This window comes from Anopheles gambiae, chromosome 2, assembly GCF_943734735.2.
Source record: "Anopheles gambiae chromosome 2, idAnoGambNW_F1_1, whole genome shotgun sequence".
In the NCBI taxonomy this organism is placed as follows: Eukaryota; Metazoa; Arthropoda; class Insecta; order Diptera; family Culicidae; genus Anopheles; species Anopheles gambiae.
The window spans coordinates 9,842,235-9,858,663 of NC_064601.1; the positions used below are offsets into that span (position 1 = coordinate 9,842,235).

General features: G+C 43.2%; 1 protein-coding gene across 2 annotated transcripts in view; it reads left to right on the forward strand.

Annotated features, from left to right (window-relative positions):
* LOC4397829 (allatostatin-A receptor) overlaps positions 1–16,429 on the forward strand; it is a 64,355-nt gene that overhangs the window by 23,200 nt on the left and 24,726 nt on the right. For both annotated transcript variants that reach the window (XR_009764916.1, XM_061645819.1), the window contains exon 2: positions 14,162–14,431. Coding sequence is in view for 1 of the 2 variants with exons in the window: in XM_061645819.1 (XP_061501803.1) it covers positions 14,297–14,431 (135 nt within the window). In the remaining variant the exon portion in view is untranslated. The remainder of the gene's footprint in view (positions 1–14,161; positions 14,432–16,429) is intronic.

The window sequence follows — 16,429 nt, forward strand, 5'->3', positions numbered from 1 at the left end:
CTACCAGAAAAATTCAATTACACCCAACCTTTTCCTCCCAGTGCCGGTTCATTCCTCTTCCTTTATCATAGGCAGTGAGCAGGCATAAACGTGCCATAATACAGGCTTTAAGGATGTGCTTTCACGATCACATCACGCCGATTTGCCTCTCCGCCTCCTGCTAACTTTATCACATGGCAGCATTCAGTGTTTACTCTGGCGGAGACAGCATGCAGCACATGAAACTTGGTTGGAGTAGTTTACTTTGCAAGTGGAGAAAAATCGTGCAGAAAATGGTTCCCAAACCCCCATGCCCAGTGTCGGACGATAAAGGGCTCAACCTGCACGAAGCTGAACAAACGCGTGTGCTCATATCGGACGGACATTTATTGCGCAGGAACGATCCCGGGCAACCTGTAGTAACCGACGGTAGGTGATGTAAAGCCAAAACAAACATCCGTAACAAAGAGGTTGTCCAGTGGTTTGGATTAAATTTGCAAATATTCTCCCTCCACCAACCACCATCAACGATCGAGCCCAACTTTAGGTAAGGGAAAGCTAACATTACACCACAACCACACGCCGGGGAACCCAACACTTTACTAAGTTCAAACAGTAAAGCCACAAGGAAATGAACTGTTCGTTCGCAGTGTGTAATGTTTGCCATCTCCGTGGAATAGACGCTGTTGTGGTGTACGGGCGTACTTGAAATGGTATCACTTGAAATGTGTAAAACTTAATTCAGGACTTTTTTTCATCCATCTTCTGCCAGCACGGGAAAGCTATACAAAAAGCTCGAGTTGTGTAGTTGTGAACGCTCAGCAGGTACAGGATAAGCAATTAAAATTCTAATGAATATTGCATGCAACCGGGCAGGCATAAAGCTACAATGATGATAAGGTACTGGGCGTTGTTATAGTTCTAAGGGCCTTTTTACATCCTCTCTACATCCCCAGAAACCTGGTCGAGTAATGCACCCCAGTTATCTAGGGATATTATACACCATAATACCATGCGTGCTTGGGGACGGCCTCGATCCCTTTTTCATATATCCAAGAGCAGAACGTTTCATTTATTGAAATCGTTTAAAAGGTTCCGGTTCGGCTATTTTGGCCTTCTCACTTACTGCATAGTGGTTGCAACAGCATTCGTTGGAACTCGCACTCGATTGTTACCTTATCACCGCTACCGTCAACCATTCCGGACCAACCGAGTACGAACAACCCTGTGCCTCGATTTTCCGATGCATGTTTGCATTTAACCCAACAAATTGGGCCACAACATTCGACCCTGCTTCCCACATGGGCATGGTGGTGAATGATGAGGCCGAAACAAAAGGTGCAGGCGACTTGTTCCAGCACTGCAGTTGGCAGGGTGAAAACAGTTAATTCGAAAGAGAACAAATGCAGAAGCATGCGGGGCCAGACAAACCACACAGGTGGTTTACATTCTGTTGCATAATTTCAGTGAAATGCAGTGCGGAACAAGTGTTGAGCTGTACGATGCTGTTTGGCTGACCTCATTTCTGCTGACCGGAGTGGCAGAAGGGTTGTCTCGAAGGACCTGTGCCCACTCGCTTTGTTCACTAACATTGTTCGCTTGTTTTTATCAGTGCAGCAGGAGGTTGTTTTTCCCGACTCGTGAACAAGCGCACCGGTTCCCGTACGGCTGGTGGCGATGAGTAAAGGGTTTGTGTGGTAGTCTAGTTAGGGAGTCTACCTAACTTTCCGATCGTTTGAAAAGTAATCAAGAGACCGAAATTTAAGTAGCGCGTGGAGATTTAGAGCTGCCATTTTAAGCGCTTTAAGGGTCTTGTGTCGTTTAACGTCGATCCAGCGGCCGACACCATTGTTTCAGTTTCGCACATAAACAGCTCATAATCCTATTATGCTTTCAGTATTCCGACGGCGCAACATTAATAATTCCCCGTGGGCTTGGCCGTACAACCTTAACAAGAGTTTTTAACGAGTAAAAGTGATTTTCATCGGCTTTGGCAAAGCCCGCACGTAGTGTTACACGGCACAATCTTAATCCAACAATTTTGCCCGGGTCGCCACACGAGCCCTGTTCTGTTTTCTGCTGAACGTGGCTTACGTGTCTAGAATGCCGTATCGGTCTATCGATGATTGGCTAGCGGGTTCGCTCGCAGACTAGATGGAGGCGGCCGCAGTAGGAGACCAATAAATGCGTCTAATGGAAATCGCATCTTTATGATCACTGGCTGGTTGAATCGTTTGGATCGTTTTCGCACCACATTGCTGATACATATCCGATACACGAAGATGACACCCCGAGGGACACTTTGCACGAGGTTGGAGCGTGTTGGTGTTTACCGAGTGTGATCCCCAATGCCTGGTGTTTCGAAATCCATCTCACCATCGCCAAGGCAAACAAGGGGCAAACTGAGGCTAAAAGAAAGTAAACTTCTCAATATCAAACAGCTCAAGACAACACACTGAAGCCTTCTATTTCTTTACGCTTTTGTTCTTCTGCCCACATTATAGAAGAACGATAGATTCTTCAGTCGACTGTACGGCGGAGGGTGGGATCATCTGGCAAACATCTTACTTCCTGGCCGTCTGCCGGTGGCATTAGGATTAAGAATTCGTTTCGAAGGTTTCGGCTTACTCGCGGGGCAATAAAATTATAAATTACGGTACTTTGTGTCGCCGGGTTTCGCAGCGTTTGTACGGGCAAAGTACGGATGGAAGCCTTTCTCAGCCCGAACTCGTTGTACCTTTTAGCGTTGTAGCTTTCTTTTTGTTGCTCTTTGGTTCCCTCTCTTTTCAATTTCTTGCCTGTTTTTTTGTAAAATCGGACAAAAATGTTGTACTTCGCGTTTTAAGCAAATGGCACTTTCAAGCCACCGCATCCTCCCGCGTAATATTTTTTGCTTTTGTTTTAACCTTTGACATTTTTTACTTCTTCTGCTATTGCTTTTGCTTTCCACTGCCTGCTGAAGGTGCAAAAAATCTGTATTACCAGCATAAAACTGGTCTCCGTTTCCGTGGGAGCTTTAAGATTTGTTTCTCTTTTGGCTGCACTAAACAGTTCGTTGTTGCGAGAGCTCCTTTTTTGAGTCTTGTGTTTCACTTGAATCAGGTTGAATCAGGGTTTATCCTCAACACTTGCCGGTGCAGCTAAGCGGAAAACGAAAAGCGCCATTTGAATGTCAGTCACGTGTTTGGCTTATGACGGTTTTACACCGGAAAAAGGGCTAGATGATTAAGGCACGGTCGTTTCATGCTGTCAGACAAGCGTTGCAAAGCATATTTTGCTAACAGAATCGCTGTTATCAGGTCATTGCGCTTTTCGTTTTAATAGTGAGTTTATAGAATTAGTTTACTTTTACCCCTGATGGCAAAGACTTACGTGGAAAGTTAAACTTAACATTTTTAATAACATTTTCCCAGAAATATAATCAAATAGTTGCTCCTTCCCCCGTGGCACAAAAACAGTTTAAAACTATTCGAGTATTTTCCCGTTCCAAATAAATGAAAGAACATTTCCACCAATAATTGCATAATGTTTCACCCGTACACTGACGCAAACACCGGCCAAAAACAGCAGCAACCAGCTCACAGACTTCGAGGTCGGTATGGAAAAGCCATGCAAATGAGTTCATTACAGCGGGCATAAGTAATCCTGCCCTCTGGAGTTTCGCGCTAAAAGTTACCGTAACTTTCACTGCAGGCGATCGACTCGCTCTGGCTCCGTCATTCATAATTCGATTAACCCATTTCCGTGGCCGATCTATTCGAGAGAGCGCGCGCGATTCGTTCCATCGTGACCGAGGATGGTTGGTGTGGGTGGGAAGAGTGTTTCTAGCTCGTTTGCCACTCATTCGTCGTCACGCTAGTGGGACGATAATCAATAATATATTAATGATTTATGATCGCAAATGTTTGTTACGCAAAGTAGCGACGTCTCGCATCAGGGGACGGAAGGACCGGAAGGGTCTCGGCTGTATTTTGGGTGTCACCGCGCGGTTTGTCATCGCCAGCGGAGCGATTGGATGTTGTTTGGACGGGCAAATGAAATTATATTTGAATGAGCATTTATTGATTTTCGTGGGCTGAGCTGAGGGGAGTTTGGAATTCTTCGGAATTCCGTGAAGCCACTCATTAGTTAGCGGAAATGTTTCATTAATTTTGAATGATCTGTGCCCTCAAAAATTGGTACGATGGACAGTAAACATATCCAATAGTAGATTGAAAAGAGAGAAGAAGGGAAAGATTCAACACAAACGAACGATCAAAGACGGAGACGATGGATCTGAGCTCGTGGCTGTACTTCTGCGTACTTCAAAATTGGCTTCCAGTTCGCTACTATTGCGCTGATGAAGTAGTAGTGGTATTCCGCTTCACACATACCACACAAGAGATCCAAGGTGAAGTGGTGCTCGATGGCGTGAAGGAGGGTACGTTGGCGACTTTCCTTTCATCAAGTGCGGCTGCCAGCGACAGCAGCTCTCGCGAACTTACACTGTCGAAGCCACCGTCCGTCTGATTACCGAGACGCATTTAATTAGTTTATCAAAAGCTGTGTACGGATTTCTACCAAGGCAAGTGCACCATCGCACTACCGTTCGAACCCGCTGTCGATTGAAACATCTACTCCGGCGGTGTTACTGGCGTTTTGTTTGCTGCTCGATTTGAATGGATGCGAATCTTAATTGAAAATGTCCTCCTGTACTACTGCCTTCCTCTCACTGGACCTACTAGCCTTTGCATTATCGATGCCGTAGATGAAAAGCTCAAACGCTGATGCTGATTAAATTAAACCCCGTTCCGGAAAGAGAAGGAGATTGAATGAGGCACGCGCTTCCGACGCGTAATGACGGTTAATGGTCGTTGGTTTGGACCGTGAATCTGCACACCAAGGACGCGTTCAAGCTGCTAGCGATCGCGGAAGTTAAGCATCCGACGCTTTGAAAGATAAAACTTGTGACGACCGCAAGCTCAACTTCCTCGGGAACAGGAATGACAGCGCAAAATGGATGAATTATTGGGTTTTGAAAGTTATGTTCTTTTATTCAATTTCATGGATAAACTAGCCCAAGGCTTTACCATTAATTCCAATGCTTCGATTTGGTGGAAGTTCACGATCGAAAATGATGCATAATTTACAACATGAAACGTAATTAAATTCGCTTCAATTCGAGCTGCCTCCCAATTGGTTTGGTTACGCTTCAATAGAAATCGGTCTCGGATGGTTCAATGATTACGTTAAGTAATTTCATTCGAAATGGACCCGAAAAAACCCAGAACACAGGTGTGGCTCTGGAGGGCCACAAGCAGCAGCACCAGCATCAATAATGCTCGTAAAGAATATGCCTTTTTTGTTTGCTAAATGAAGCGCATTTATTTTCATCTACTGCCCAACTGCGGGTAAAAAACGACGTGTAGCACCGTTCCTCTCCTTCAACTGCTTCGGCTGCATTCACACTCCAAAAGGCTCGTCCCGTGAAAACTGCTACTAACGAGTGGTTCGTCTAATAAAACAGGGACAAGATAAATTAGACACAATGTAATCAAATTCGAAGGTTTCGTTCCTTTCGCTGCTTCTTTTTTTGTACCTTTGCAGGCACTTTACTCGCAGGTTACAATGGGTCGAAACGGGCTGGCCTGGTGGTGGTAAAGGTGTTGGAGAGGTTAAGTAGCAGACCCTGGTTAGATCCCCTAGGTAACAGAAACACACGAATAAACAAAAAGAGAAAAATATCTAAACGAAAAAAGTGGCATCCAAACTCATGGAAGCAAACAGAGGTGTGGCTATGACAAAAAGCGGCCTGGTTCTCGATGAACGTAATGGTGGAAAAAGGCGTTTGGAAGGTATTTTTTCTTATGTTTGTATGGGATGGGTGAAATCGGAAGGGAGGCCAGCAGACTGCAAAGGTGCGTATGAAAGAGACTACAGAAAATGGTCGAACAGGTTATTAGTTGAAAGGGTCTCGGGTTGAGAAATGGGTGCATTAAACATCCATTTTGGGAGTAGGAATGGGAAGGTTTCGGTTTGGGAAAACAGATTAGTGAAAAACACAAAGATGACGAGCGGGTTCGTAAGCAAGTGGAGCGTGAAGTATGACGACGGCGAGGCATCAGCTGCGGAAGGTTTGTTTAAGCTTGCTGGTGAGCTGGAGCTAAGCGGAAAGTGCTTACAACAGGTGTTTGCTAATTGGAAAAAGCTTTCTACAGTGTGGCCGGCTACTGTGAATAGCGGTAGCAAAAGTTACCATAATGGGTGGCTCTCAGCCATGGTAGGGTTGATAAGACGCTGAGCTGTTATTGAGGTCCGACAACGGCTAGCCATGGGGTGTGGGATTATTAGCAAGTTATCGCTTATCTGCCAACAGTCTAAGCGAGGATGCATTAGAGATTCTCTTGATTCATAGCGCACCGGCTAATGCAGTTTATCAATCACTGAGATATAGAATTTCTGCACCATTACGCCGTAAATTGAAAGGGACGAACCCTCTAGGGCTGAGACGAACTTGTTGTACTCGGGGTTGTTTCTTCACTTTTAACTCGACACTAACAAGGACTAGCGAACGCAACGACGGAAAGGCACAGTTTTAATGGCCACGGGGGAAAATCTGCGTAGAAGCTTCCTGGCCAGAAATTGGACAGTGGTTGTTTTCTCAGTTCTCGTGATTCACTGGCCTACGCAATGCCTCAAGCAGTTTGGGATGTCAAACCGACTGGCAAATGAAAAGACAGGCTGCAAAAACCACAGATTTGCAACTAAGTAACTGTTCGTAGCGAGCAAAATGTTAAGGGGGAAATGAAACAATCTCTTGTCTCCCAACGTTGGTGAGAGGATGGACGAGTATTTCCGACGTGCACATTGTGCGTTATTGCCGAGTGGTTCCTTAAGCCGTGGCAAGATTGCAGCGTTGTTGCACTGGTAATTAAATTGGAGATTTCACACGAAGCGATTAATGGCATCCTGAGAAGGTGGACGACAGAAAAGGTAATTGATTTTCCATAGAGCACGGTTGAGCACTGTATTACGAAGAGGGTGCCGGTGCGGCGTATAATTTGTGGCTCGGTTCGGATATGCTTTGGCCCATTCATTCTGCCGTTGTGTTAATTAGTATCGATTGCCTTTCGCTTCGTGCATCGTGTTGGTGTACGGGGTAAGTCGATAAGTGTGTCACGGTTGACCTCAACAGTTAGTGATTAGTGCCGGCTTGAGGTATGTAATCTAAACCACCACCACACCTGTGCTCGATATGAACGAGCGACACACACGCAACAATGTGTTGCGCCTAATCCATTATTCATTATCCGTTTTCGAGGGAAGACGTGCACACTAATGTGATATTCATTTAATCGATACAAATGAGGACCGAGAAAGGGGCTTCAATTCGTGGGGAGTTCGATTTAATTTCGATCGATTTGCTAACTCTCCAGAGGGCTATCATTTGGGAGCTCATTTGAGTGGCTCGGTAATAATCGTCTTGAGGATAAATAAGTGAAAGAAACCGTAACAACTATCTTTTCAGAACTGGGTAATGGTGTTTTGCCTTCTTGATGTCACACGTTTGGTTTGTTTTATTTCACCAGTTTAAATCGATTAGCTCCTCAAAACGCGCTGACTGCATCATCATGCTGCTGTCATCCGTATACTCAATGCTTTACAATTGAGCTCGCCTACCGATCAGGTTATCAATGACATTATGCCGTTGGGTGTGATGATCTGATCTCTACGAGGGCTCTGATCTACACGAGGACGAGACTGCCTTAATGCTCTTCCCCATTTCAAATGCTTCCCCATTCGAACGCTCATTTTGTTCTCATTGAATCTACTAAAGGATACGTTTTCACCCGTACGCCTCAAGCACGTCTGCTGCCTGACGTGGTGATGGTGCTGGTGTATATTATTCATGAGAAAGCTCTTGACAAGTAAATTGTGGTGAATTTTATTAAAGCTTCCAAGCTACCGAGCTGTCGCGTGTCACTCTTTCTATCGTTCAGCCATGCGGTCCCCTAAGTACACTAACAATAGGGAAAGTTGGGCTGAAAATTTCACTTGTCGCTGCGTTTATACTTTGAGCGCAAATGGAGTGAAGCTAATCTGCATTGCAAATATCCGTACCCGTGCTCCTTCCTTTGGTGCTCACTTTCGCCGTTGTGTCGTGTTGAGTGAGCCAAACGAACAGCAGTAGTTGGCACATACTCTTTGTGTGCCCTATACCGGCCAGTTGGTGTCTTTTGGGAAATAATGCAAAGTTCAGGCGATAATGAAGGAGTTACCCACACTTAAGGAGGGTATAAATTCTGGCATATTAGCTAAGGCCGGTTACCCAGCTACCTTTGGCATCGGTTTTCTGAAATGGCTCCTCGGTCATGCAAAGACGTTCAGTGCATCCTTAGCTAGCGTCTGCTGGAGAGGAAGCCCTCATGACCAATTGTTCGAGAGCATATGTTTAGTGGTAAGCTCGTTTGATGTTCGCATACATTATAAACCTTGCACTGAAAGTACTGCATAGCAATGAAGCCATTGCAAAGAGAGCTTTCGATAGTTTGGATTTGAGGTTAAGAAAAATGTGTAGGGATTACGCTAGTGACCAGCTCAGGAATCATTTAACTTTTATTTAATTAAAACAAATGTAAGGAGAGCTTATTCCTTCAAAAAGGATACTCGTATTCACTTTTGAACAAACAAAAGCTGGGACATGAGCTCAGAATAATTTCATTTGGCTCTAATGTTCTTACACTTTCCACCATAAATCAGAATGGCTTGCGTTCATCAAATTTGAAAACCATATAGTTGCTCACATTAAACGAAACAATGTTAACACATTCCTCTGCCAGCAATGGAATCTCCAGCGGCTGGATGGCAACTACCAGACGCATCCAGCAAGATTCGCCCATAAATCCGCTCTGGTATGTTTGATTCGAACCCGTAAAGTATCAATTAATATGATCAGCCTTGTAACCAACAAACAGGTCTGCAAAGCATCCTTCGAAGGTAAATACGCTTCCACCGTTGAGTAATAGCACAAATATTTCATACTGCTACACTAGTTTATCCAATACACCTAATGGTAATGACGTACGTAAACGGCACTCATCTTGAGTACTTGCATGTGTGGCCTGTGGTGTGTACATGGTAAATAAACATCCGCCCGTGTTGCCGTGAGCAGCTCAAACCGACGGATCTAGTTCAGCTGGCCTCAAATTCTTATTTGCCAGTGGATTAGAGTGGTTCACTTTTCCCAGAAGTTAAATGGACAAACACACTGGAGCCTGACACACTGGAGCCACCTACGGATATCGGTCTATCGCTGCCCTAAGGCCTTTTTGAATTTCGAGGAATATAGTTCATTGAAGCAGATATAAAAAAAAAAAAAAACAAAAAAACTCGTGTGAAACCTTTTACAGTATTGCGATAAGTCTTTTGATTCGTTGGATACGATTTAAATGGAAAATCATCACCGACCGCTTGCTACGCCAACACAGAGAAATATGCGAAGTGCCATAAATGTAAGCTTCTGTAACGCCTCCTGCGGCCGTGTCACCATGCTCCAGTTCCATGTGTCTGTCAGAAGTGTGTTGGGCGTTGTACAATTAATGACGGGCTGGTGGAATGATGGTGAGTAGCTCTTTTCTAGCCACATCTAGACGGAGCAAATGATTGTTTTTTTTTTTACTGCTTAGTAATCACTGTTCATATCCATCTTCTATGGCACAAAAAGAGGGAACAAACAAACCGCACATAGAATGCACAAGATTACATTCTGCGGTTCGGAAATTGTATGTTTCTCGGTGTATCTTTGCGCTATGCTATGCGCAACCAAGCCACGATCCTCCCATTTTCTCATCATTCACTTTAAGCGCCACTGCTGGAAACGACTGTCCTGATGGTTGCGACGTGTATGGGAGTATGGGATTTACGCCGGTCCTGGGTTGCTAATGTTCGATGATAGTGCACGTTTTCGTACATGTATGTAGTTTTACCGTTCTATCCGGTTTCCAGTTCCATACCGCATTATGCGCTCGGGACGACTGGAATGCTCCTGTTACATGCAGCAAAACAGCCGGCCGGGAAGGTGCGCGATCGTAAGCTGGGCGATTTATTTCGTAAGAGATTCGTTGTATCATTGTGTAAAGGAGTATTTGTGTGAAATCGAACCCCGGTGTCGGTTACCATGGTGCAAGGTGGATGCTGTTGTGCATGGCACTGCACTCATCGTGTTTGCACTGAACTATTCCCCACTTATCGGTTCGAATTCGAGCGAATCATTCAAAGGGATTGTATGAGGATGGATGAGTTTTTTTGTTGTTGCATCACACACACCTGGAAGTTGGTGGTTTATGTTGTTCTTTTCATTTCACGCAAGCTTCGAAAAAAGGACTACAAGCTCTTTGCCGCATGCACACAAGACACTGACCAGATGAACTGTTTCAGGTTTGCTGATGTTTCCGAATGCTCCTTTCTGTATGCTTCACACCTATTTCATCCTTGTTTTTGTTGTTGTTTTGGATCGGGTTTATGGGTTTGGAAAAGGTATTTTGTACGGAGTTAAGGAAAAAATGGCGCATCCTTCCTTCATTGCTCCCAGTGAACCGTTTCCATTTTACGGGAAATTGAAAATCAATACGGGAATACGGGAAATTTTTGACGGCTATGGGTCGGTGTGTGCGAATGTTCACCTGTGTGTGTGTTATGAAGTGTTTTCAAAGTCTCAATATCAAGCGGGACCGAAACCAAAGATTCCAATTTCCAGGAGCTCAATAGGAGTGAAGATTCCAACTTCCAGGAGCGTACAATAGAGTGTTTGTTAATTGAATGAGTCGGCATCCTCGGTGTGGGAGCAGTAGGAATCTTGGCACCCTGAACCACCGTGAAGTTACTTTATTACCTGTCGATTTGATGAAGTTTCAGCATTCCAATACCTATTCGGTATGGAATCGATGGATCTGATTGACAAGAGGAGCACAACAAAAGAATCTCGCTTTCGATTCCGTGATTCGCACTAGTGCGGGTGGTATCAAACCTGTTTCTGGAATTCCGTGACGATGTGACGAGCGTAGCACAAAGCAGAATTATGTGTGGAATTTGCTCCTTTTCTTCTTGCGATGTTTCTGCTTCAGGTTTGGTGAACGACTGGTGAAGAAATGTTAGAGAGCGATACTGACTGTAGTTTGCTTAGGCCATAGTCGTTAAGAGGTTGAACCAAATCGACACAATGTTGGATACGTGTAATGAGAGTCACGAATCAAGCTCATTAAGCTAATTAAGCTGTTTAGATTACTAACCAACCAAAATAATATTGTGGAAAAATGGTAAAGAGTAGTACATCGATTGTAGATTTTTTTTAACAAATAATTTGATCGTTGAAGTTTATTTAGTATTTACAATACTAATTTATGAATCATTTTCGACCATCATACTTGTTGTAAAACGATTCGGATTATTTTGAAGAGTTTGAAATAATATTTCCTGAATGTCTGCCTGCCCACTAACAGCATCTCATTTCCAATCTTCGTTCACTTCCTACACATTTTACCACATTTCTTTCTAACCAATAGAAGGTTTGTCGAGTAGGTGGGATTTGTTCCCTAACAAAATCAAATCCGCTAGAAAATAAAACCTTTTTTCATTTCAAATAAATCGATGGAAATGAAAAATGCGTGGTGAGGCCAGTTGAAGTGTTGATTTATCATTCCATTGAATAAATCATCAAACGTTTCTGCAGCGAAGCACATTATTGTACTTCCATCCATTCCACTCCGTTTGGTACCCAATTATTGGAAAGCTTAAATATGCAATAAAAGTATGAGCAATTCTATGAAGGCAATAATGCAAACATTATTGAATGTATTTGTGTAAAATGTAAATGTGAAATTATGTCTCGTTGTTGCATCAATTGCAAAAGATCTGTACAGACGGTTTAATATATTATCTATCGATTAGATTTTGATAACGGGTGTTAAAAAAAGAACATTCATGTGATTGATAGCCGTTAGAGGATGACGTAGATGATTTTGACATTTTTCAACATCATCACACTGCCAGCCATTCAAAGGCAGTGCGAGTGGGCAGCGTTTAAAAAGAAACGTGTTTTGATGAGTTCACCACAACTTTGTGCGTGGCTGTGGCGTTAAATGGAATTGAATTTCGAAAATGTCTGCTGGTATTTTTTCTTGTTCACGAAAAACCTTATCAGTATGTTGAAGAAGGCACCAGTATCTTGAAACTTGCGGTAAAAAAAAGTAAAAAAGTGATGTAAATTATACAATCAGAGACTCAGATCATCTATCTCAGAAAATGCTTTTAATTTACGTGATCAGGGCTATATTGGGAGTTTAGAAATAGTAATGCTAATATTGAATTTTCACATCCTAAAATCCAACCAACACAAGAGAGATATCTGCTCAAAACATTGGTTTGAGATTCTGCTTATGAAAGAATGTGAGATCAAAACACGTCCGGCTTTATCGTGTTTGTGTTTGCGTGATTGCGATATCTTTAAATCATGTGGCAAATCCTACGAACCTTTGTTATATTGCATATCATTTCTATTTTTTGTGGAATATCCTAACGTTCTGGGATAAGGGAATAAAAGGCAAAATGCGTTCATATACAAAGAAATCCCTAGAAGGATACTAGCCGACGCAATTCAAAATGGATGATAAGAATAACAATAAGCTGTCACATTTGAACCTGCTTCCCGGGGACCAATGTGGATTACTGGGGATGATGGAGCAATATTTAATCTGGGTTTGGTAGTTATTGAGGGTTGGGTGTTATTGAGTTATTGATTGATTTATATTGGTTAAATACATCATATTCTTCCCAGAAGCAAACCTAATACAATTGATAATACATATTTTAATAGCTGATTGATTTAACTTTACCACAACTTAAAACGATCAAAAGAGACCAAATTTTATGGAACAATTTATTATCGAGCCGAGGCACGAAACCATTTTAACTGGTAAGACGAGTCGAAATGCGAAGATTGAAAACTAAAGCACCACCTCTATATAACCGCATTATCTGCTTAGTCGCTGAGCGTTATATTAAAACTGTTGCGGCCAGCACGAGGCAGCCTCGACACGATGCTTAGCGAATCGACTCTTTGGGCACTGCCACAGCAGATCTAGTCATTAAATGCAGTGCTAAAATTTATGGCTGCCCCTTTTTTTTATTTACGACACAAAACCAAAGACCGCGTAGACTGTCCGGCCTCTGTCGGCAGTAGCGGATGCCAGCTACCAAGGGGAAAGGATGCGTTCGCTTCTATGGTGATGGCGATCGAGTTTCGGAGGTAATGGAGTTACTGCTCGGTAATTAAATATATTAAGTGTTGATTAATTAATTTACGCCTGCATGACCTTCGGTTCGGGATTATTCCGGCCCGGATTCATTCGGTCCACCGGTTGAGCGATGGTGATGACGATAATGATGATGATTGTTGTTAGTGATGCGAGGTAAAGAACCGGAATGAAAGTATGATGGTGTCTGCGCGTAACCATGCATGATGGAATTGAGAAATGATATCTGACGGGATAGAAGGATAAGCCCATACCCGATGACACGCTGGAAGGGAAGAAAATGGGATTAAACATACCCTGCCTACGTGACTGGAATTTATGCGCCCAAAATAGTGTGCCACTTCAAATAATAATGTTTATTTTGCGCAATACACCATCAGTAATATTGAAAGCAGAGAAGAAAGGAGTAAACCACAGATAAAGGTTTAGAGAAATCGAAAACCGAAACAATGTGTGGTTACCAAACACAGCTGAGGTCATCTTAGAAAACACGTTGGCAGTGTCAATTCCTTTTTTCCAAACGAATTTGTAAGGTTGCAGTTTCATCATCCTTCATCCTTTACAAGAAAGCAACAGTCATCGTGTCGATCGCGTGGGCTAAACAAACAATAAAGCTCACAAAAATGCAGTCACTCGTACGGGTTCAGCTGAGTCAATTGTATTTCAATTCTATTTATGGAAATTTGTACTCTAGAGCACATAGAGCAAATTTCAGAGATGTACAGACCACAAAAAACAATGCATAAACAATGTCTCCGGTGGGAGGAAGATAGCTCACTTTAATTGATTTGTGTGGAACTACCAAGAAACATATGGAATGATGGCGCTTTCTTAGATACGTGACACAAAATCGGGGTTATCCATCGTTTCACCCTTTTCTATTTCCATTTCAGAAATTCAAATACCAAGACCGGGAGATAGAGACATGCGGCTTCCTCGAAAAGGATAGTCCCTCCTGGGCCGCCTTCCACATCGCGTTCTTCCTTAGCTCGTTCGTGGTCCCGCTCATACTGATCAGCGTCCTGTACATGTGGATGTTGTCCCGGCTGTGGCGAAGTTCGGTCGGCGGTCGTTCGGCCGAATCGAAGAATGGCAAAAAGCGCGTTACCCGGCTGGTGGTGATTGTGGTGGCAGCGTTTGCTTCATTATGGTTTCCCATACAGGTAAGTGTAGGCGATTGATGGGAGGGTCGAAAGGCAAGTGGAGAGGGGTTTAAATTGTGCGATGGTTGTCATGGCATTAGAGCATTTTTGGGTGGAAGGATGCAGCATGGTGGTGGCAATAGAAACACAAACACTCATACAAAGTGTTGAACAATGGAGTGAAAGCAGGCGAAGGAAGTGCCTTTGTTAAAGATTTTACTTGCCAGCAGCTACCACGTTACTGTCTACGAAAATGAAGCCACGAGAAAGTATTGGTTGTGGGACGGTTTTAAGGTTTATTTTCCATTGACAAAATGGTTCCGTACAATGTTGAGTAAAACTTCCAACCAATGCTGTCACAAACATTTGTTGTGATAGTAAACGAAAGAAGGAAAAATAGCTGAGGAATCGGGTGGCCTCGAATTATTTCGAAGTTTTTTAAGCTGAGGATGAGTGTCGCTCCGAGGTGAAGTTGAATTGATCTGGGACATTTAGAGCTTGAACATTTTGTTTGCAAACAATCAACAATTCACGAATGTCACTGGCTTTTGCATCGTACTATTTTTAATTGTGCGGGAAAATTGTGCCGCACTGAAAACTGGGGAAAAATGGTAGGTTTTAAGCAGTATATAGACCTAACCAATACATACACGTCGTGCTGGTGCTGACCTAGCCGATCATGTGAAACGGAAGCATGACATGGTTCTTTAAAATTCATTCTTTGAACCAATTAAAGCACGCCCGCAATTCGTATCATCATTCCAATGCCCTTTTCCTTGCAGCTATATCCATAAACCAGAACAACCGGTTTTGGGTCATCAACATGGTTTCAGCCCAACAAAAAATACCCCATAAAATGGCTAGCATCGTTGCCCGATCATACAGGACGCCGTAAATTCCACCCCAGTGTTCCAATGTACTGAATTCCCAGCAAATGGAACGAAACACTTTTGAGTCCCTCGTTTAATGTGTTGCTTTTACAAACATTATCCCAAACGAGGGGCGTCGCCACTACCACCAAGACCACCAGTACCAGCACCGCAATGCAATTGCTCGATCGCCTACATCCTTGTGTATTTGTGTGTGTTGGTCAGACGTGTAGGATACTAAAACGGTAGGCCGTATCAGGAACCGGTATGCGTTCTTCATTCCATAGCTGACCAGTCGGTCGGCTCAACCTTTAGGACGTACCATTTCCCAGTATTTGATGCTTGCATACCCCAACCCGTCTCTGATCCTCTGGCAGTCGGTCAATTGTTCCGAAACGCGTACGCAATGTGTTTAATAAATTGTAGCAAATCAAATCAAGGGATCCTTAGCGTGACGGTGCGCATCAGATCAGGGTGGCGTGATTGATGGATGACCTAAAATGCTGACAAGCGGACTGTGCCGGCATGCGTATGAACTGACCCCGATTACATTTGATTGATACTACTCAGTGGGCGAGATTAGTCGAGTGAACAAAGCGAAGAGGGATGCAAAATTCATAATCATTCAGCAGATGTTCGGTGAATTGTGTAACCGATTGTTGTCTGCATTATTAATGGTATATAAAGGGATTTACTTGTGTTTAATTGAATGATTTACCGACCGTGGCTGAAGGGGTGAATATTTCTGCTTCACAAATAGGAATGCAACTACAAACGATGATCGATTGCTCACACCAATTTAAACGCCCTTTGATCGTTGAATTAAAGTACATTTCTGTGGCAAATGTATTGCTATTTCCTGGAGCACAATTCATTTGAATTCTTGTTAAATCGCTTGGAATAAAACGACGAAGGTACATTTTGATAAAGGAATCATAAAAGTAGCTTTAAACCGTTGGTAACCGCAACGTTTAGCTAAATCATTACAAATCGGTGCCAAGAGCTGCTAAGCTTTACGCAATTGGCTAATGCTCTGCAACAAATGTTTGGTTATCCTAGCATAATTTACACACTTCCGATTGAAATACTCCTAGAACAGCCAGATGTATTGTATGTTCTGTCTCGCCACTTGCAAATAGCTTGTAAACAA